This window comes from Mesoplodon densirostris, chromosome 7 (assembly GCF_025265405.1).
Source record: "Mesoplodon densirostris isolate mMesDen1 chromosome 7, mMesDen1 primary haplotype, whole genome shotgun sequence".
Lineage (NCBI taxonomy): Eukaryota > Metazoa > Chordata > Mammalia > Artiodactyla > Ziphiidae > Mesoplodon > Mesoplodon densirostris.
Genome location: NC_082667.1, coordinates 39,649,966 through 39,674,037, shown reverse-complemented (window position 1 = coordinate 39,674,037; position 24,072 = coordinate 39,649,966). Strand labels below are relative to the sequence as shown.

General features: G+C 43.1%; 1 protein-coding gene across 1 annotated transcript in view; it reads left to right on the top strand.

The window, feature by feature from the left end:
* ENDOD1 (endonuclease domain containing 1) overlaps positions 1–14,663 on the top strand; it is a 31,016-nt gene extending 16,353 nt beyond the window's left edge. The window contains exon 2 of the mRNA XM_060104113.1: positions 10,447–14,663. Coding sequence (XP_059960096.1) covers positions 10,447–11,649 — 1,203 coding nt within the window. The 3' untranslated portion in view covers positions 11,650–14,663. The remainder of the gene's footprint in view (positions 1–10,446) is intronic.
* The last annotated feature ends 9,409 nt before the right edge of the window (positions 14,664–24,072 follow it).

The following is a 24,072-nucleotide window of genomic DNA, read 5'->3' as shown; positions in this document are numbered from 1 at the left end:
AGGGCCATTAGTTGTCACCTGCAACCCTTGGCCCCGTCCCATCCGGACACTGACAAGCGCCGAAGCTTCATGTTTGTGTCCTGCAGAACACTGCCCCTGTCCACAGCAGCTTCCTTTCCCCCCGCCCCAACCAGTGACAAATCCCCCATGGCAAATCTGTACCAGGTGACGTTGGTCCCTGAGGTGTGCGTGGATTTCGCAGACCAGGAACCCTCAGGGACAGGGGCTTCTGTTCACTGGTCCCCTGCCCCTCCAGCCCGTCACCTTGCCATCGTCCCCGTGACATGCTCTCAAGCCCCAAGATGCTCCCTTGTACGGAGACCTAGGTAGCCCCACCCTCCCAATGCCCCCTCTTCCCTGGATGCAGGTGGGGGGCTGGAGGACAATCTTGGCTTAAACCTGTAAGCCCTGCTTCTCCAGCTAAGGCTGTGTTCCTCTCCTGCCTTTACATAAAAACTTCTCAAACAGAGGTCTGTCTGCAGCCTCCTCTTGCCCGTATCCAGTCACTTCCACCACCTGTCTTCCTTCCTGAGCCCCCTGTGGAAATCGCTCTTTGAAGCCTCACTAATGACACTTAAAGCATCAAAGCCTTTGTCTCCATCCTTCCCTTTCCTCTCCCAGCAGGTGCCACACACTGTGATCCTCCTCTAGGAGAAGCTTTGTCTTCCCTTGACTTTCATGTGACACTAGAAGATTAATTCTCCTAGGCGCCATCAGTTTCCCAGTTGCCCCTTCATCCCCTCCCTCCCCTCTCCCCCATCCTCTAGCGTGGCTTCCCTGTGGCTTTGGGCCTCCCTTCCTCACCTAGAGGCATGGGCAGGGCTAGGAGCTTTTGATTCTGCGATGCTGGGTGTAGGCTTGGCTGTGCCACTTATAAATTGGGTGAGCTGTTACTTACCTGAGTTTTAATTTTCCCGTGTGTAAAATGGAGATGTTGATAATACTTACACGTGGTAGGGTTGTATGAAGAGCCAATGGGATGCAGCAGTGCAGTGTTTTCTAAATGATAGTCATTTGCAGACCTGCTTCACAAGAGTCCTCCTGTACTACCATTTACTTGAAATTTGGTCTTTGCATTGACTTTAAATCAACTCATTGGAAAATAAATTTAGTCTTACCCTAAATAATCATATCCATGAAATCATGTGTAGGAAATGCTGGTTATATCTTCCCAGAACACGTTAAACATAAATGCATAACTATTAAAATATCAATAGAAACATCCATTGGTTCACTTCTCATTGTCCACAAGGCACCATGGGTTTACATGCACTGCAGTGCAAGTCTTTTTTTTTAAGATTTATTTATTTTTATCTATTTATTTATTTTGGCTGTGCCAGGTCTTAGTTGTGGCACGCGCGATCTTTGTTGGGGATCTTTGTTGAGGCACATGGGATTTTTTTTTTTTTTTTGGCCGCATTGGGTCTTCATTGCTACGTGTGGGCTTTCTCTAGCTGTGGTGAGCAGGGGCTACTCTTCATTGCGATGCTCGGGCTCTAGGTGCGTGGGCTTCAGTAGTTGTGGCACGCGGGCTCAGTAGTTGTGGCTCTTGGGCTTGGTTGCTCCATGGCATGTGGGATCTTCCCGGACCAGGGTTCGAACCCGTGTCCCCTGCATGGGCAGGCGGATTCTTAACCACTGTGCCACCAGGGAAGTCCCACATGGGATCTTTTAGTTGCAGCATGCAGACTTCTTAGTTGTGGCACGTGGACTCTTAGTTGTGTCATGTGGGATCTAGTTCCCCGACCAGGGATCGAACCCAGGCCCCCTGCATTGGGAGCGTGTCTTACCCACTGGACCACCAGGGAAGTCCCGTACAGTGCAAATCTTATGTGAGTCACACCACAGTGCCCGGACCCCAGAAAGTGTGTGCATCAGGTTGAGCCTTTGTTACTCCTCTGCGGCCAACCTCACCTTTGTGCCCAAGCTCTAGTTCTGTATCTCCAGCTGCTATCAAATGTTTCTGCCCGTCAGTGTAGTCTCCTCTAAAGATCAGCCTGTCCAGTTTCCCTCCACTGCCCCTCATTTCCAGGTAACCTTGGCTCCAGCCTTGGACATCATCCTGTACCTTCCACGGACCCTCCTGCATCAGCCTCCACATCCCGATGCTCCTTCCTTCCAGAATCTCACACATGTCCTTCCCTATCCATTCCCTCAGCTGCCTTGTGGTCCAGGCTTTCCTGGCCAGTGCTGGCAGGTGTATATCTCCCTGGAATTATACATCCCTAATGACGCTCCAGCCTCAGAAGCCATTAGGGAATGTCCCCTGTGTACAGGTCAAGTTTAGACTTGGAAGCATAGCATTGAAAACACACAGAAAGCAGAATGGAGCAGTAGTGCGTTAAGGTCGCTGAGGTCACACCATGTGGGTTTGCGACCTCACACTCACTCACCGAAAGTGTGACATCCGCATGCTACTCAATGACTGAGCCTCAGTTACATCTTCTACAAAGGAGGTAATAGGGATCCTGTTAGGATTTAAAAAGATACGTTCTGTAAAACACTTACCATGGTGCCTGCTACGTAGAGAGCGCTCTATTAGTCGCAGTTATAATTATTCTATGATTAGTTATCTGTTATGTCAGATCATTTATAGTCTGGCCCCCTGCTATCCCTTCCAATTAAACCTTTCACTTTTCCTTACTCAGAGTCACATTTTCACAGGCTGCTTGTCTCTGCCCTCAAGCCTTTGTGTAGACGTCTGGTTAAGCCTTACTGACCTTTCTATTTTTCTAAGTTTATCAAAATCTTGCACATCCTTCTAACCCTGCCTCAGCTTTTGTTTTCTCCAAAAAGTAAGATATCTTCTCTGACCTCATTTATTGTGCCCCTCCTTCCTCTGGATCCGATTGCTCTTTTTCTTCATCACATTTATTTGGCACTTAACTTTATCTGCATTGCACTGTTGTTGTTTTTTGGTTTCCTATTTAACTTTGTATGTATCCGTATCTTGTTTCCTTAAGTTGATCGTGAGTTTCTTGATGTGGAGGCCTATTTTGAGGCATATGAAGCAGTGATTAAGAGCAGCAGCTGTGGGGATGGACTTCCTGAGTCCATGCCATGACATCACCACCCACTAACTGTGTGACCTTGAGTAAGCTACTTAATCTTCATGTGCCTCAGTTTCTCCACCTGTCAAAATGTGATAATAAAAGTACCTAGTGTTCATGAGTTTAGATGAGTGAATACTTAGTGCAGCCACTTACTGATTTAGTACAAGTGAAATCCTTAGAATAGGGCCTGGCATATAGTACTTGATAAGTGTTGGTGGTGTTATTATTAGCAGTCCTGCTGCTTTCTCCTACAGTAGTGATCACACATAAATATGCTTAATACATATTGTTGAATGGGTACCTATTTTCCCTCCAGCTCTCCTCAATTTTCTATTAGTCTACTTTTCTTACATGCATATTAGCAGGAAAATTGAAAGTCTCCTTTCATTTAATTCCAAAGCAAAAAAAGAAATCCCATGGGTTTAAATAGCTTTGACTGTCTGGTTAAAGGAGACAGACCAACTCGTTGAGAGAGAGAAACAGTTTTGGTTTTTTATTTTTTGGTACTAAATTTGAAGAGGAATTTTTTTTATAAGATTATTTATGGGGCAGGATGCTGGTGGTTGGGGAGCACTCATTCTTCTAAAACCTACCTAGCATGTTGTGATTAGGAAAAAAATTTTTCCATTAAACCCAGGAACTATATCAAATTATATCGGCAGCCCCGGAGGACTAGGTCAACAGGGAGGTGGATTACACAGAGAGCTTTGTGCCTGTCCCTTCATCCAGCGATTCCACTGGGAAACCAAAGAGAAAGATTAGTGGTGCCTGCAAAAGGGCAAGTGCAACCCAGAAATTGTAATCTGAATTACATCTTACATCATAGTTGTATTTTTGTCTTTAGGGAGCAGTGTTGTCAGTAATTTACTGTAATTACTATAACCAGATCCTTAAACTATGTCTGCAGATAGCATGGGAAAAAACACCTGCCCTTTATGTGACGGTGTCTCAAAGAATATATTAGACTTTTAAATCAAATATTTTTATTGTTTTTAGTACAGTGTTCCATACACGAATCAGGTATTTTAGTTACAGACACACTTTGCCATTCCTTCAGAAAGTGAGAGCCTACCAAGACATAATGGCTGTTTTGTAGAGTTAGGAAGCATGATGATGAGGGGGAGCTGCTATACCAATTTTATTTAGATTTTCAGATGACTCTTTAACAAATGACATTAGAACATTAGTCATCTTGAGATCAAAAGAAAGTTTTGTCATAAGTTAAAAAACTGGTTTTAAGACAGGAAGTAGAAATCATCATGGACATTTCTCTCAGTGGAGATCAGTTAGCAGACTATTATAAGGAACTGGGATTTAATGTTTCATAAATTATATGGTAAAGTGATTTCATAATGGAATATCCATTTTTTTAATGACTCTAAGTTGCAAATACAAAATCAACGGAAATAAATTTCAGTAAGACAGAAATGCCTACATGAACAGACAAGAGAATTATAGGTGATAGATAATACAAAGGAATTGGTAAAAATAAACAAACAAAAACCAGACAGAATCAGATTGTTTGTAAGCTGGCTGATGTGATTTGGCAAAGGTCTGGGAGTTCCTATATCCTATTCTTAGTGAGAGATTTCAGCCTGTAAAGTTTTTGACACATCAGTAAAGGTGTTGGAAGATACTGTTCTACTTAAAACCAAACAGGTATACAGTAGGTGGTCTAAATAGAAAAAAAGAGATTTAAGCAGAATAAGTAAATTTGGGTATGATAAATCCATAATAAGTTATAAAAGGAAACAAGGCCTACTTTAGGAGAAACTTTATAAACCTTAGACGGGGAAAAACAAAGTTTCTGGGCAGATGTTGAATGCCTCTCCTTCCACTACAAACACATAGAAATGTTGTATTAAAAAATATTATATAGAGGCTTCCCTGGTGGCGCAGTGGTTGAGAATCTGCCTGCTAATGCAGGGGACACGGGTTCGAGCCCTGGTCTGGGAAGATCCCACATGCCGTGGAGCAACTAGGCCCGTGAGCCACAACTACTGAGCCTGCGTGTCTGGAGCCTGTGCTCCGCAACAAGAGAGGCCACGATAGTGAGAGGCCCGCGCACCACGATGAAGAGTGGCCCCCGCTTGCCACAACTAGAGAAAGCCCTCACACAGAAACGAAGACCCAACACAGCAAAATAAATAAATTAATTAATAAACTCCTATCCCCAACATCTTCTTAAAAAAATTATATATATGTATTTAAATTAAATTCATATTTCAGCAAAAAAGTAAGAAGAATTTTCAGGTGCCAGAAATATATAAGAAATCAATAGCCAAAGCTGTATGTGGGAAGCCACAGGGATGGTAGGGACTAGGGCTCTAACCTGCCTGGGGACAGGAATCAAGATTACATAACCTATTCATGACATGGGTCTGGAACTAGGCTTACCAGGTAAAGTTGGGGGCTGGCAAACTGTTGCAGCACTGGTGAACCAGACATGAAAACTACCTGAAAGTTGTTATAGGAAGTAGCTGCCCACATCATGTCATTAGTGGAAATAGTCACCCTCCAGAAATAAGCTTAAAGCCATCATCTTTCTTTTGTATGGGTCCAAATGTGCACTGCTTTCTCCATGTGGAAACCCTGAACTGAGAAGATAACTCAGAAACTAGTCCAGAATCATTGAACTCTTTAGGGCTCTGGCAGAGGCAACTGTGAAAGCAATCCTATTAGATTTGGTTTTGTTTTCATTTTTGCCTTTTTTGTTTTCAACAAAACATCATGGACCTCTTATGAAGACAAGGTTATGAGCAAACACTGCAAAGCACTTAAGTATACATACCAGCTTGAAGTCAACCAATAGGAGCAACAAAATAAACTGAAAAACCAAATAAAATAGACAGATCTTAAAGGGACTTTAAGAATGTCTAAACTATTGAAAGATAAAAAAGAATTCCTCAAGAGAGGAAAAATAAATAAAAAAGGAGACTATGAAATAGAACCAAATAGAAATGCTAGAAAAGAAAAGACGATTCATTGAAATGAAAAACAAAAAGAAAAACACCTCAACAATGTAGGCAGTAAGCTAAACATAGCTAAAGAGAGATTTAGTGAATTGGAAGATAGATCTAGGGACTCACCTGGAATGCAATATAGAAAGTTAATAAGGTATAAAGTATGAAAAAGAACATAAGTCACTAAAAGGATAGAAGGAGAGGCTTTGATGTAATTGGATCCTCAAAGGAGAGAATAGAGGGTTCATTGAAGATCAGTATGTGGTCTCATAAAACATTCTTTGGTATTTTTGTCAGAGATTTAAGACTGTGTTAGATAAGCCTTGGGAAATTTCTCTATTATTTATTTTATGTTTTAATTTTGACTGGTAGCATCCATACTAATTTATATACATTATGTACATTAGTGTATTGAACTATGGCCAGACAAGACAAGCCTAGAATGCCTGACACAGTCTTCCTCCATAAAGTTTTGCTGTGTTTACTGTTCTCTGTTACAGCTGCTGATGTAGAGAAAAACAGCAAGCCAAGTGAGGTGCTAATAGGAACAGTGCTTCTGGGGGAACCAGCCAGCTGACCAGTTTCTAAGGGTAGTAGTACTCTAGAAACTACTCTGGCCAGTTGCCTGCTGCCTGTGCTGCCACATTTCTGACACTGTGAAGCTAGAGGCTCAGCTTCCATGTGCTCTGGGCAAAGGCAGAAAGGAAGCATGAGGGCCAGCCTGTACATGTGCCCTTTTACCTTCTCCTTTCCACTCTCTCTCCATTCTGGGGACTGCAATCCCAGGAGCTCAGACATCAGCTTCTCTCCCTGCAACCTTAAGGAACTTCATTTATTCTGTGACACAGAGAGAAAAGGAGACTTCAGTGTTTTGTTTTTTTTTTTTACTCTCTGGTGGAGAAAACTGGTACAGCAGTGTTCTTTAAGATGGGGGAAAATATGGCTTAGTAATAAAGAACATGTACCTTAGGAATAAAAAGACTGACCTCAGTTCAGATCCTGTCCTGCTAATTATTGAATATCTTTTGAAAAGTTACTTCATCTTTCCATATTTTAGTTTCCCCATTTGTAAAATCAGATAAAAAATACCTTCTGTAGAATGTTATATTGAAAGCATTTACTTGGCAGTTAAAAAAAAATTAGTTCTTGACCTCCTGTTATATCACTATGTACGTACAGAATTCAGGCATTCTGTTTTGATTTCAAACACTATAGTCTACCTTGTCATCAAACCATAGGGCCAAATTTGGGGTTCATAAGAATACAGTGACCATGGATATGGGGTTCTGAAGAAATCAAGGGGAAGGGGAGGGAAGATGTGCTCTCTTCTGCCTGCACATCCAGAGCATATTGTTTAGTTTCTGCTTTGCCTAGGGAGGCCCAGGGCAGGGAGGTGCACAGGGCCCATTGTGGAATTGGGCCCTGGCCTTCCTAACCACTTCAGTTCATACTGGCCCATTTCCCATGTACCTGCGAACTGTGGGCAGAAAAGGCTTAACCATGGCAGCCCCCTGAACTCAAGTGGCATGAGAAGATGCAGAAGCAACCAGCTCAGTCTCCTCTGACCTTGGCAGCTGGGAGACCATGCTCTGAAGTTTGGGAGTAAACCAACCCACAGTCCTGGTTTCCGCCTAAGAGCAGGATAATGTGTTGTCTCTTACACACACACACACACACATACACACACACACACACACACACACGTCTCCCTCTCTTTCTTTTTGTCTTCCCCTTGTCTTTTCTCTTCCTGCCTGGCTCTCTTTTGTTCCTTCCCCTTGCTCATCCAAGAATCTCTCTTTTCTCGTGTTCCAGCCTACCTTCTGTCCTTGTAGGCATTATTTCATCCCTGGGTGGCTCTCGAGCAGAAGACGAAACACTGTGGTGACCTGTGCTCTGTCACACAGCTACCAATTAAAAAACCAGCTCCAGACTTCTGCTAGATGGGATAAAGCAGCTACACCAGGCTAAATGCAGACACAGTTCCCTAGTAACCATGGAGAAACATGCATCCTAAAATTCCTGACCTTCCACCCAAGACTCCATAATCTTGGCTCTGCCATATCTTGATCTCATGATTCAGGAATGAAGTTGATATTTCCATGGGGTGTATCTTTCAGCTATAGAAGAGCAGCGGCAACCGCTCTGCAAAATGAATGTGCTGCTTATTTCTGTCCTGTGAGGATGTGGTAGGAGTGGAGACCATCCAGGAGCATTTCTTTTTTTTTTTTTTTTGCGCGGTATGTGGGCCTCTCACTGTTGTGGCCTCTCCCGTTGCGGAGTACAGGCTCCGGATGCGCAGGCTCAGCATCCATGGCTCACGGGCCCAGCTGCTCTGCCGCACTGTGGGATCCTCCCGGACCGGGGCACGAACCCGCGTCCCCCGCAGCATCAGGCGGACTCTCAACCACTGCGCCACCAGGGAAGCCCCCAGGAGCATTTCTAATTCTAAGACTGGGGGAAAGGACAGAACAACCTTGAAGGGTGAGGCTATGGCTTACTTCACCATTAGACTTCAGTGAATAGTCTTGCTTTCATACCAACCTGCTCATCTGTTGCCCTGCTAACCCTACACATACATGCATGAGCATGCCTACATTTGCCATTGCAGAGCTGGAGAAATGCAGAGTTGGTTGCCCTCCCGACAGGAGGTGCAACAATCACATGACCTTGACTCCCTTGGGTTTAGAGACAGGTTTAGCAAGTCTAAACCTAGGGAATCAATCAGTAAGAATTTACTTATTTTAATTCGTTTCTTTTTTGTTTTTTCCTTGTGAAAATAACATATAAATAATTTGTGGGTTGATGTGGGTAGGAGAGGTACAGGGAGAGAAACAAGAAAATAGAGGGGAAAAAAAAGTATCACCTTCACCCTCGGGAGTCAAACAACCATTGTGGACGTTTTCATGTGTTTCCTTCCAAGGTTTTTTCATGCCTATTTTTAGAATTAAAAAAAAATTGTTATCATTTAATTTTATAATCTGCCTTTTCCTTTCAACATTATAGCACATATTTCCCCATTATTACAAGTGCTTTTTAATGACTTTGAGATATTTCTTTAATGGATATAACACCATTTATTTAACTGTTCCCAGTTTTTGAAAGTGTAGGTTGATTCAACTTCCTGCTATTATAAATACTGCATTGATGACCCTCTCAGATTAACAAGAGTGCCTTGAGATTCTAGTAGGTGTCAGTCCTTGACTGGGTCCTATATACAGGGTCCCTGGTGTCAAGGAATTTACAGTCTAGTTTGGGAGCAAAAAATAGAGTTCTAGGTTAACCCTGAGCTCCTTCCTTTCATCTTTTCAGATTGGCAAAGTGAAAGTATGTATTATACTGCTGAATTTAAAAAGAAAAGAAAAAACAAACAGAACCAAGAGGGATGTATATATTGATCATTATTGATATATAACACATAGCTAGATTGGCCTGGACAGAAAATGCATTGCTAACGATAGCAAATATTATGAGGAGATGAAATTCGAAGAGAAGTTGGTCTAATTTTAGCTTGGCCTGGGACGTATCTAATAACTGACAATAATCTATACATTTTCCCCTGTTTGATTTATTTATTTATTTTTAAACTTTATTTATTTTTAACTTTATTTATTTTTGGCTGCATTGGGTCTTCGTTGCTGCGTGTGGGCTTCTCTTCATTGCGGTGCATGGGCTTCTCATTGCGGTGGCTTCTCTTGTTCCGGAGCACAGGCTCTAGGTGTGCAGGCTCAGTAATTGTGGTTCACGGGCTCTAGAGCACAGGCTCAGTAGTTGTGGCGCACGGGCTTAGTTGCTTCGCAGCATGTGGGATCTTCCCGGACCAAGGCTCGAACCCGTGTCCCCTGCATTGGCAGGCAGATTCTTAACCACTGCGCCACCAGGGAAGCCCCCCCCCACACCGCATTTGATTTAAGTGCTCTGATTAGAGTTGAATGTTTTTCGTATATCCCAAAGTATGTAAATTTCATTTAAGAATATGTTCTTTAAATTGCAGCTAACATTGGTGGCTGACTATCTGAATACAGTTATGATTTTTATGGGCCTGCTGAGATTTACTTTTCCCCTTGTTTTCATTTTTTAAATCGATTTGAATCTCATGGAAAAATATTCCCAAAAAGGGCTATGAAATTTATAAAACCACAGCAGACTGAAAACCAATGTCCTGATGGTGTATTTGTGAGTGTGTGATGGGGTATTACTACAGGACAGGAGTGGAGTGTACACAGAGAGTGAAATAGGAAACAGCCTATTTGAAAGATGCTTTCAGACACCAGGACTCTGGGATATTAGAATGAAGTGTGTGTACACTTCCAAACCTAAGCCTTGCAAGTGTTGGTGTGATAGGGCCTTTGCTCGAGTCTTGGCAGAATGATCCAAGGACACCCTGTCTGCTGTGAACAGGGACGCATCTCAACCTCGCTTTCTTCTTTCAGATTGATGACCCCGACAGCAGCCTTGAGGAGGTGATGGATGAGGCTGATGCCGTCAGCTCTGTGAACAATCTTGGAAGCAAGCAAGCCTTGCATGCAGATTACCTGGGTTCTGATTACCAGACAGGACAGCTGTACCCGTTCTCCCTCAGCAGTGACCCCGATACGGCCACGTTCACTCTCACAAATGCAGCTCCAATGACCCCATCCTTCCAGAAACGGTGGTACGTGAATCTCAACAGCCTAATGGACCGGGCCCTGAGCCCACAGTGTGGCGATGGGGAAGAGCTCTACATCATCGCAGGTGCTGTGCCCTCAGACCTCAAGGTCAAAGACAAAGTGACCATCCCAGAGTTTGTTTGGCTGGCAGCCTGTTGTGCTGTCCCTGGAGGGGGCTGGGCCATGGGCTTTGTCAAGCACACCGGGGACCGGGAGGTCGTAGAAGATGTGATGGTGAAAGAACTTGAGAAACTGCTTCCATTCAAGCCTCAGCTGTTCCAGAACAACTGTGGGGAAAGTGAACAAGACACAGAGAAGATGAAAAAAATCCTGGAAATGGTCAACCAAGTCCAGGATGAGGAGCGGAGGGTAGACTCTGAAGGGGACTCTGGGACCCTCTCCAGCACAAGGAGTCCCAGGTCCACTCTGCTGCCTCCAGAGGCATCTGGGGAAAGGAGTAGCCTTTTGGGAAAACTCTTGGGCTTCACTGCTACCCCATTCATCAAGCTTTGCCAATTAATTTATTTCCTTGCAGTCAGAATCCTGAAGTACCTTGTATATTTCCTGTGGTATGTCACCAAACAGGTGACTCATGGTCTAGAAATTTGTCTTTACCGCCTGGGGTCAGCCACCATCTCCTACTTCTTGGCCATTGGGGAGGAGTTGGCCGGCATTCCCTGGAAAGTACTCAAAGTCATGGTCAGGATCACCAGGGCCATTCTCCGGATCCTTTGTTGCCTGCTGAAGGTTGTTTGCCGTATCGTGGGCATCCCTGTCCGAGTCCTTGTGGATGTGGCTACTTTTCCTGTGTACACCATAGGCGCAGTTCCAATTGTGTGCAGGGACATTGCAATGGGCCTTGGTGGCATCATCTCTCTGTTCTTTGACACTGCTTTTGGCACCATGGGTGGCCTGTTTCAGGTCATTTTTACTGTGGGCAAGCAGATTGGCTACAAGATTACTTTTGACAATCCTGGGGAGTTATAGAAAAAAAAAACTGAGTGCCCAGTCACAGTGAATTTGATTTTTTTTAAATAGAGAAAGCTGGAATATTTTGCCTATATAATGGGTTTCTGTTCACTGTCAATTATTGTAATATTTTGGCCTTTGGTGGGGGGTGCTGCCTGTTTTTGCAAAGGAAGATGATACAATTTTGACTTCACCCAAGAGAAGTGTTCAAGGTGAGATTATGTGTAGGTCACCTGCTGTGATGTGGGTGAACTTCCAAGCCGTCACCTTCAGTTATTCACTCTGATACAGGTGACCATGTGAGAGACTCCGGTGTTCATTTGTGATAATTAAAAATTACAGGAAAGGAGGACAACTTTAAACCAAAGGCTTTCCAAGAAAAGTAGAAAGGAGTCTTGTTCCTCCTATTACTCTCTGAGACTTAAGGCAAAACTGATATAAATATTCCTGACCAAGTTGTTATCATTTTGCTTCTTTTTCTCCCCAACTCAGCTGACTTGGTGAGGTAAAGACATGTTTCTCTATTGAAATAACTTTCTTAGGACATAGAATCTGCTATATCCCTTAGCTTTCCATGGCTCCCAAGGACCTGTAAGGTTGTTTTGTTTTCTTTCTTCAAAGTTGAATTTTGCTGCATTTTTCCTTTTAGGTAATGATAAGCATTTTATGGCAAACGTGGCATAACAAATTCTGAATGCAAGGACTAAGATTGTTTGCCCCTTGAATGCTATAGTACAGTCCCCCCAGGTAAAAAAAAAAAGGGAGTGCATAGGTCAGACCCCTGCTCTGAGTAGGTGCTGTAGGTCCGAGGGTATCCTTAGCCAAGCTTGGATTAACTTGACATATATTAACTCTCTGGCTGAGAAGACAGAGCTCAAAGACCTACATGTTAAGCTAATATGAAAATTCATATTCTGCAACATACTAGATCATTCTTTCTTACACTTCAAACAAGTACCCAATACCAAAAGTAGAAAGTAGTAAAACACTCTGACTTCTGTCCTTAAATGATTGCTTTGGTATAAAGGTATAAAAAAGAGCCCCCAAATAAAAACTCTTCTGGCCGGCCATCTTGGAAAAAGAAAAATCCATATACCTATATGTAAGTTTACATATGGATAACCCTGATTCAGAATCATTATCTCAGGAAATTATTTTTTAGTGTGTTTGAGGCTAGAAAACATAACTCTCCCATTAATTCAAGTTCTATGTGAGAGCTAATCCCCAATTTTTTGATTAAGCACTTGTCATTTTAAATCTTGCACTGAAAATGATTAACAGGAAGAAGCTGAAGCTCCCAGACTTTGCTCTGCCTTCCACAACTAAGATGGAATCACCTGGATTTTTCTGAGTTTTCTAAAGAATTGCTGTGGGGTATAATAGAAAAGGAACAAGGGTAAACTACTGATTTTGGGATTGCAGGCCACCATGCATCTGAAAGTTTGATGCAGAAACTTGGGGTCCAGAAAGGCAACAAGGAGAGAAGGGTGGGTCAACCATTTGCATCAAGTTGGTGGACAAGAAATGTGAGTGTAATAAGAGTTACATTTTGTAGAAAAATAATTGAATTGGACCCAGAGTGGAAGAGCAGCCAGCAAGCTGCCATCCTGATCAATTTGTGATGCAAGGTAAGGTAGTATGACACCAGACTGCGAACGTGTCATAGGGAGCTATGCACCAGATTACCTAAGACTCTTAAGCAGTATTTTACCAACACTTCTGTTAGTGAGTATAAAAATCTGTATTCGGGCTTTCCTTCATTTTAGCAGCATGAAAGTACATGAGGAGCAAGGGTTTGCCTTGGTACTGATGGGTCTAGAATCCTGCTGGATGAAAGAAAGGGAATTTCAGAAGGGACCAGTGAGATGGTCTGACCAAAGCCTCATTTGATGAGGAAACTGAGGCCTGATGCTAGCTGATGGCATATCAGGAGCCAAGGTCTTCTGCATATGTCCCATCACACCTGGGATGTCAGATCTGTGGTCCAGCTGCCTCCCTGGACCAGGGCAGAGTTTTCTCCATCATCCATCAAACAGACTAGGCTCTGATGAATCAAATGGGTTTGGCCTATATGATGAAACAGCTAGCCATCCATGCATACCATCATGCTTACTGCCTCCCATGGACTCGATATCCCCTCAGAGTACTTATTTGCATACTGAAAGACCCAAAGAGGGCATCCATGGTAGCTTGAGTCCCTTGGCACCATGGAAGGAGCAAGGTATTTGAACTGCTGCTTGAGAACCATTTGAAAATGTCTTCCTTTTCAGTTCCAGTTGTTTAGCATCTTATTTATTTATTATGGTGTGTCCTTTTTTGAAATCTGGAAAAGAGAAAAATATCCCTAAGTTTAGGTGGCTGAGACCCTTTGTTCTGGACCACTGGTATTGGCTGTGCCTCTGGTTCACTGGCTCCGGCAGGTGGCTGGACTGCTGGCCTGTTCCCAGTGATCTACTTTGGGCTTTTGGGTGAGAGTTTGGGTTGATGAGCCCCATCTCTGGCTTGAAGATTTTTCTGTGGCTCCATTATATTCTTAGGCCTTTGGGGACGTCAGCCAACTCTTCATCACTATGGAGATTTTCTAGTCTGGATCAGACATGTCTTTGGACACTTTTCTTTTCCATTGTGCCTTTTGAGTGTTTGCTTCTCCGCATCAGCACTTGCCCCTAAATGCAGACGACGGTGTCAGGAGAAGGAACTAGAGTGAAACACTGGTCATTCATTGAGTCATTCATCCATCAAACGTGTATTTGAACAGCAAAGTTGCAGAGGTCGACGATACATGGACCCCATGTTTGAGGAGTTCAAACATCTAGTGGTGAGGACATGGTGCAGTTGATCCATGTACCACATCATGGTAAGCCTGCAATGGTACTAGCAGCATGAGCCCTGAAGCACAGCAGGAAAAACCACGAAACCGTGGACATTGGGGAATCCTTTACAGAGGGTGTGACAAAAGTCAATTTGACATTTTAAAGCTATGTACAATGCTGTGCATCTTACAATGCTCAATAAAGTAATTGTTGACAATGCATCAGCCATTCTGGAAAATATCTAAAGGGGGAGAATCCTGATGGTTGTAATGAGGTTTGGGGGGTTATCTGAGATTTTAATTTTTTTCCCATTTTCTTCTTGATCGACATTAACTCAAGCTGTTTCCACTCCCATCTGGATTTTTTTTAAAATTTTGAATCATATGTGAGAAAACACGAGAAGGTTAGATCAGTGAAACAAGCCCTGGAACTTCTTTTCCATGTTGTTTCTCTGAAAAGCTATTTGGGACATGAAATATTTGGAGCACCCAGGGCTTATTGCTTCACTGACTCTGAATCACATAGCAAGTTATAGAAACACTCTGATTTGTTTATTCATTAGGAAACCCCCCCAGTGTGAGAAATGACAAGCAGTCTCTGGAGGGAGGTGGTCCTCTCTGGGGCCTTTATTAGGGCACCCAACCCTGGGGTGGAGGTGGCGAGAATTCTTGGCTGCCTTCCCAGTGTGGTCAGGGTCTTATGTGTGATTCTGTGTCTTGTTCAGCATTTCACCTAAACTCGTCACACAGTACGAGCTTTTCAAAATGTTACACTATGAGCCATAAAGTGTGGACTCCTTGACCTTTATAAATGGGTTCTCAGACAGAATTCTCATTGTCTCTTTCTGTTGTTATTTACTCCCAGATTATGGCTTGATTTCTAATAATTACACTCCAAACCTATTGCTTTTAAGCTTAAATTTCAACAAAGAAAGCACTCATGACCACTTGTCCTCATTGATTGTATGCAGTGAGTAGGAGTTCACAGAGAGATGCTCTTAGGAGGGGATCAAGGTCACTCCTGGAGGCTGTGTTGCCTAATGGTTAAGAGCGCAGGCTCTGGAGTCCAAATGACTTAGGCTTGAATCCTGGCTTCACTGCTTAACAACCATGTGATATTGGACAAGTTACCACCCAAAGCTTTAGCTTCCTTGTCTATGCAATGGGGCTAATTATTAGTACCTACCTCAGAGGGTTGTTTTGACAATTCAATGAGTTAATGAAGATAAAACATTTATCCCCATGCCTGTCACATGGTGAGTGCCCAGTAACTGTTAATTGTTGTCGATATAGCTATTGGTCATAATATCCATACATCTTGGATGAAATGATGAAGTTGCCTTAGACCTCAGAATGTTTCTAGATCAGAGCTGGAAGGGTTAAAGTATGGTCTGGGAGTTGAGGTTATGAATGAAAATGAAGGAATCCAGAGCTTCATCAGTTGTGTCAAGATACCTGAAGAGACAGGTGACGGCTGGACCTAGAGTCTAGAGAAAGGAGATTCTGAGAACAGGAACTCTGCATGTTTTTTAGCATCTATTCAGGAAGGGAGGCATGAACATTTCTGGTCTGTCTCTGGAGTAGAGAAGCATTTCCCCTCCAGACCCTTCCTTGCTAAGTCCATAGTTTTATAACAGACTCAGCTTCCCAAGAACCCTATTACTTGGAAGAGAGTTAACTAGACAGAGCATGTACACATTAGCGGCTGAAAAGGATGATGACCCTCCCTGTACATAGTCAATACTATTTATTCTTCAGCCTCTTATGAGTTAAGGCATTATGAATTAGTGCCCGAAGACTAACTGATCCTGGAGTATTGATTAGATAGAATTTCTGGGCCCTCATAGTTAATCCTTAGACCTTGCACTAGAATGACCACCCTCCTTCCTCCACCAACTCGCTCTCACCAGGTACAGCCTCCAAGAGGCCCTGCCTGTCAGTCTCAGTGCCATCCTTGGGTGATTGCATCCCATCCAAAGCAGATGCTGACAACACATTCGTACTTTGGAGGCTTGAGTAGGATATAAAACTGCATGCTCTCTCTGAAGATGGCATACCTTTCAAAAATGAGATTATTTTTATAAAGAAGAATCTATACTAATCAAATGAACCAAAAGATAATTTTGATATTAAGAAATTATAAGAGGTCTACTTATTCTCTGTGTCCTAACTTGGCCCACTTAATGGATCACTCTGGTTCAAACATTAAACTTAGAAGCGTCATGCTGGCAGATGCCCAGAGCTTGTGGACTTAGCTCCTGAACCACCCTTTTCACTGGCAAGTTCCACCCCTCTTCTTGACCACTTTGCCAGGTATCTTTTCATCCCTCTGCCTCCTGCTGTAACTGATGCACATATTAGGTACCTTCCAAGTTTCTAAGATTTGACCCTTCAGGACCAGTCTTGCTTCATTTTATCTTGATCTAGTTACATCCCCAGAGAGATCACTTTTCCAACCAGAGCGCCTTCCGATGGACAGTTCCTCGGGCAGCCCTAGCCAGGAGGGGTCCTCATGGGCACTTACACAACCTGAAGGCTCCTGGGCAGTGGGAGAGGTTCATGAGGGTAACAAAAGGGCTTTGGCTCATGCAACAACCCAGAGCTAAACTTATATGAGTCTAACTGGCCTGACACCCTTCTCCAGGGAAGACCTGTGAACCTGAGCCAAAGGGCTGGTGTACACTTGTTTACTCTATAAGCAAGAGGAGAAGAATGTGTGATGTATAGTGGAACCTTGTACAGAATAAATAATAGTTTTGAGAAATAAAAAAAAGTATAGAAAAAGTATAGAAAAATGTAATTCATGCTTAATGAAAAGGGCTTTGAGAGTAAAATAATTTGGTGGTGGTTGGGATAAGGTGATACCTAGAGATGTTTCAAACCAGCTCTCATTAAGATTCTCATATATGTCTATAAGTCCTTCCTAAATACAAGTATAAGTTAGGACACTCCTTGCCCATCTAAACAAGTTTATTGGTTTTCTTTTCATCTGAAGGTGGCAGACTCACCTACATAGAACCCTAGACTTTGCAGAAGTACTTTCATCTGCAGGGATTCATCTGATCTTCCCAAACATTGCATACACTGGAGTATTGACAGGTGTACCCACAGTCGTCTAGACTTTGACAGCTGGAGTCTAGAGTTCCTTAGGGAGTATTTCTTTCTCTTTTGGATAGGAAAGAGCACACTTGCTAAGATGGAACAATATTCAGTTAAAAAAAGTTTTTTAGGTTTATTTATTTATTTACTTTTTACTTTATGGGTGCAGAGAGAAGTTCCATCCAGTACTGTGTGGATCAGTGCTACTCTGATTTGGAACATCACTATCTAGAACCATCCTGAAGACTCCGTGTTATAGGAGAGGTCATGTCCTAACAAGAGCTTCCAGGATTTCAGGCATCTTTGGAAGAAAAACAAGGAGCTCAAGATCAAATTTGCCCTGAATTCTGCACTTCAGTGCTTCTACAAAGAGTTACGGTATAGGGCTTGGGGTTGGTTTTGTTTGTTGTTTGTTTGTAAGCCTGCACTCTGGATTCTGTAGACCCGGGTTCAACTTATAGTTCTCCTACGACACTTTTGGGAAAGTCTCCAAACTCCTGTGAAATTTAATTCCTTATCTGTAAAATGTGGATAATAAAAATATTAATCTCAAAAGGTTTATGTAAGAACCAAATGAGGGGAATTCCCTGGTGGTCCAGGGGTTAGGACTCAGTGCTTTCACTGCCGAGGGCCGGGATTTAATCCCTGGTCCGGGAACTAAGATCCTTGCAAGCCGCAAGGCGAGGACAAAAAAAAGAAAAGAAAAATCAAAAGAATCAAATGAGACAATATGCTTTGTAAACTATAAAGTATCACAGAAATATAAAGATTTATTATTATAGAAGGCTCCAGGTTTGGTTCTTTTTCTGAAAAATCAGTGCATAATTCTTTTTTAAAAAAGGTGAGTAGACACAAATGAAAATTAAAGCAGTTATCCATAAAGTGTTCATGGCTTAGCCAAAACTTGGGTTTGACGGTAAGCATTGTACACTATGCCCTGAAAAGGTTCTGAACTTCAGGTCTTCAGAATTCTGCCTCTTGTCTAACCTTAAGTCCTATGTTCTTCTTCTTTTTTTTTAATTTATTTATTTAATTTATTTATTTTTGGCTGTGTTGGGTCTTCGTTGCTGTGCGGGGGCTTTCCCTAGTTGCCGTGAGCGGGGGCTACTCTTCATTGCAGTGCGTGGGCTTCTCAGTGCAGTGGCTTCTCTTGTGGCAGAGCATGCACGGGCTTCAGTCGTTGTGGCACGTGGCTCAGTAGTTGTGGCTCTCAGGCTCTAGAGCACAGGCTAATTAGTTGTGGCACAGGGGCTTAGTTGCTCCGTGGCATGTGGGATCTTCCTGGACCAGGGCTTGAACCCGTGTCCCCTGCATTGGCAGGCAGATTCTTAACCACTGCACCACCAGGGAAGCCCAAGTCCCATCTTCTTAAAGTCAGTGAAATCCATCTTCAGTAGACTGCTCTGCACTCACCTCATGCCTGTTTGCTTTCCTGCCGTATGAATCAGCCGAGTCCCTGAAATATTAGGCATTAAAAAGACACCATATGAGTAATAAATAATAAGAGCTGAACAAGAAATGGGTGCCAGAGAGTGAAAAGTCCCAGGGGAGTCTCTGAGAACCGGCGGAAACACCCAGACCTCCCCTGGCAGCCTGCCAATGGGAGGCCAGCACGGGCCTGCCACTGAGTCACTGTCCCCAAGAACACCAGACAGCAGCTCCTGGGATTATGATTCTGGAGGTTGTCTCAAGTCTCTGATTCCCCAAGCTATTTGTTAATGAGGCATATCCAGATGTATCCTGTTCATGGCATTTAGATGGAAGCTTCCAGGAAAGTGAAAGTTCCAGGAGTGAGGAATCAGCAGGCTGGTCAAAGGGGAGGGTGCCCCTGGGACCCAGGAGATCTGAGTTTACTTCCTGTGAGTCACGGCGCCTTTTCTGGATGCCATGGCAGGACCGTCTTTAAGATCTTGCCAAATTGCAGGTAATAAATCTTTGCTTTTCAACAAGTACTTTCACATTAATGAGTCACAGAGATTAAGTTTTATCAGTTTCTCTCTCCTATTTGAGGGTTCCCCAAAAGTCGGAGAAATCTCCTGGGACATTATTGGGACGACAGCGAACATCATCAACGTCGTCATCATTATCACCGTCATCAGTTCTTCCCCGACTTGCAAAATTGATGAGCGGGGTTACCCTGAGGTGGCAGCCAACCTGCGAGCATTTAAGAAATGTCGTGGGCTTCCCTGGTGGCGCAGTGGTTGAGAGTCCGCCTGCCGATGCAGGGGACACGGGTTTGTGCCCCGGTCCGGGAAGATCCCACATGCCGCGGAGCGGCTGGGCCCGTGAGCCATGGCCGCTGAGCCTGCGCGTCCGGAGCCTGTGCTCCGCAACGGGAGAGGCCACAGCAGTGAGAGGTCCTCGTACCGCAAAAAAAAAAAAAAAAAAAAAAGAAATGTCGTAACACTCATGCTCCCAAATAACCGCCCTGCCCCCACCCCCAGCAGCCTGCAGTATTGCCAGAAATCTCCCCCCCTTGGCTCCCTTCCCTTAGGCTGTCTCTTTCCTATGAAAATACAAAGAGCAGCCCATTGTGTTGATACTAACAACTTAGAATAAATGATCCTATGAACTCCTTCCCACTGGCTGGATCAACTCCCGTAGGCAGTAATTGTTTTGCCAGGTGAGAGGCGTGGTGGGAAGCACTGTGCTGAGAGGGTCAGGAAGTGCCTTAGACCAGCTTCCCACGGGGCTGGAGCCTGGCCTAGGTGAGCCCTGTATTGTGAGGGCTAGGGACAAATTGAGATGTCCTCTAAGGTCTTAGAAATAATGCCAACAGATTGCTCTCTACTTGTCAAATAAAAGATCAGTCCATAATAGATCAAAGTAGAAATATACACCTGAAAGAAGGCTCATCACCTGTGCTAGTTAATGGTGAACAACCAGCTTGCTGAGGGAAAAAAAAGACCCTGATTTGTAATGTTTGCCAATTTCTCTGGTATAAACACCCTCACCATGCCTGATTTCCAGCTGCCAATGTAACACCACTGAAAGCAGAGTGGGGAAGAGCACAGTCTGCTCTCCGGAGCTGGCCACGCACACCACAACTCCAGAATCCAACTGAGGGCATTACTACATGTATAGAAAAAGTGTTTCCAGCACAAAAGAAGGTGCTCAGTCATCGTATGGCAGGGAAAGAAAATTCGCCGAGACAGACACTGACTATGCCCAGATGGGTACTCTCCAGGAGAGAACAAGGCTTGGCAATTTGAACTTTGGATATTTCCAAATCCAAAGACTACATCACCTGCCCTGCAAAATGAATGCATCATTATTTTTGGCTCAACGCCATTAAACTTCGACCTACCTAACACCTCCTATTCTATCCCATTCCCACCAAGAAACTTTTGATTGTGACCTGGCTTCGGATGATGGTTTGCCTCCAAGGCGAGTGTACACCGAACACATAGACTTCAACCCCCCTCGACAATGCTTTATTTCAGCAAAGTTTTTACAAAGTGGCTTTGAATTATGTTTCGATTTCCTGTGTAGCTTAAGAACATAATGCATTAAGATGTTGATGGAAGTGTTCCAGTCTACAAATCAGTTCTGTTTTTCAGTGTAAATTAATAAAATATCATAGTGGTGTCCCACTCAATCTCTCATGTGTCCTAGGGTAAACCCCTTTCTAAAAGCCCATCACTTCTGGAAGCTCATTAGAGCCCACATCTGAGCTTTCAAATATGAGAAAATACCTTAGGTGCGGTGTCCAAACCAACATGGAGAATTCTACACAGCCCTGGTTAGCTTCCCCTGAAATGCCATGGCCACATCTCCATCTCCTTCCTCAAGACTCACTTCTTAGCACTGTATCCTCTCTCCATGAATCAGATATCATGAGGATGTATTGAAAATCAGTGAAAACTCATTTTCTGCCATTGTACTTCAAGATGGCAAAATGCATTTGTCAGGATCCTTTCGCTGCATGCAACAGAAACCTCTTTGAAGCTAGCCCAGTCCCAAATTTACTGGATCATGTAACAGAAGCTTGGAGAGGGTCTTTTGATATCTGGGACTCACATGATGACCGAATTCTATCACACTATGTTGTCCTTATTCTCCCCTAGAGTAGATGGTCTTTCTTTGTACAGCATGGAGCACGGTCACAGGCAGCTCTGGATATTCATCCTTATGGCCACATACCTAGAGAGCATGGTCACAGGCAGCTCTGGATATTCATCTTTATGGCCACATATCTAGAGAGGGAAGGAAGCTTCTATGTTAGCTCTAGCTAGGAGAATCCCCAGAGAGTTATTTTTTTCTTTTTATTTTTTTTGCCCAGTTGGGTACATTCTTTCTTGGGCCAATCACTGTGGCCAGGAAGACATGATAAGATGATTGACCCAGTCTGGGTCATGAACCGTGTGATGTTGGTGGTACTTGTCATAAGAAAGATGAAGGAGGGGGTGTAGGACAGACACCTACAAGAGACCCACATGGACTGACTCACAGTTTGATTTAAGACAGAGTGATGCCCTTTCAATATATAAGGTACGCTGTGATTTATCTAAAGTCCTTTCACATTTATCAGTGGACATCTGAACCACACCTATTTTGATTTCTGACTTCTCTTAAAAAATAGAAGCTCTGGTAACTGGGCCAGCATTTTTCTGAGGCCATAATCATCTAGAGCTGATTCGACAGTTTGTCATGAACCCCATTTTTTCTTGCTCACCTCTCTGAACCACTTTGCTCATTTAAGTTACTTGCTTTAGCTCCTAGAGCCACCTGGGTTTGCTAATCCGTAACATCGTCTCATTTCATTTATATTTATCCTGTGAGCACTAATTATCCAAATTGTACAGATTTTAAACCAAGAGTCAGAGATTCAACTGACTTTCCTAGAATAACACAGTTAGAAGGTGAGATTCAGAACCTAGATCTTAGATTTAAGGTTGTACAGGTTGTGCACTGCACATTGTGTCTCTGTGAATGGAGTCCTCTAGAGTTGTGTAGTTAACACTATATGTGGAAACCCTAAGACTATTTTCCCTTTCATGTCACCACAGTTATAATACTGTCAAATATTTGGTTAAAAGAAGTCAATTGTCAATTCCTTCAAATGTTTATTATAGAACAAATCCTCAGATGACTAAGAGAAATGATGAATGATCAGCTTGGAACAAAGACCAGCAAGTCTTGACATGGATAGATGCTTCATCCGACTTATGGAAATGATGCAGTTAAGTCTGCAATGAAGAACTTGCTCCCTAATGGCCATAATTGTGTTAAGGGTGATTTCTCTGTCTTGTAATTCCCCTTACTTTACAAGTAATCCAATCTCTCCCCAGATTTCAGTTTCCACATAATTAAAATGAGAGATTTGTACTCAATTTTTCAGAAAGACAGTAGTGCTTAATCCCAACTGAACATTAGAATCATCAGGGACCTTTTATTTACTTTTAACAGATGCTTAGGTCCCATCCCTAAAGATTTGAACAGAAACTTGACCAAAAAAGATATACATATATTGTGATTTCCCTGGTGGTGCAGTGGTTAAGAATCCACCTGCCAATGCAAGGGACACGGGTTCCAGCCCTGGTCCAGGAAGATCCCACATGCCGCGGAGCAGCTCAGCCTGTGCGCCACAACTACTGAGCCCGCAATCCTAGAGCCTGTGCTCTGCAACAAGAGAAGCCACCACAATGAGAAGCCCGTGCACCGCAACGAAGAGTAGCCCCCGCTTGCCGCAACTAGAGAAAGCCTGCGCACAGCAACAGAGACCCAACGCAGCCAAAAATAAATAAATAAATATATTAATTAATTAATTAATTAAAAAAAGATCTACCTATGTCAAAAAAGGAAAAAAGCACGTAAAATATGCTCTCAACATCATTAGTCATTATAGAAATTCAAATTAAAATCACAATGAAATGTATTATACACCCACACCCACAAGAATGGTGAGGATGTAGGGCAACTGGAACTCTCATTAACTGTTGATGGAAATGTAAACTGGGACAAGCACTTGCAAAACTGTTTGGCAACATCTTAAAATGTTAAACATATACCCACTGTATGATTCGATCACTCCACTCCTAAATATTTACCCAAGAGAAAAGAAAACATACATCCATACGAAGACTTGTACATGGGTGTTCAGAGCAGCTTTGTTTATAATAGTCCCAAACTGGAAGTAACTCAAATGTTCAGTGACAGGTGAATAGATAAAGAAATTGAGGTATATCCACACAAAGGAATGGAATACTACTCAGGAGTGAAAGGGAATTGACACACAACCACATGGGTAGATCTCAAAATAATTCTGAGTTAATGAAGCCAGACCGAAGAAAAAGAAAATACCATATGATTACATTTGCATACAATTCTTGAAAATGGAAACTAATCTATAGCAACAGAAAGCAGATAAACATCTGCCTGGTGGTGGAATGGGGGAGGATTACAAAGGGCATGAGGAAACTTTAGGTGGTGATGTCTGTGTTCATTATCTTGATTGTGGTGATGTATACTTATGCTGACAAATTGTTTATTATATACCAATAAGATAATGTATACAATACAATGTATAT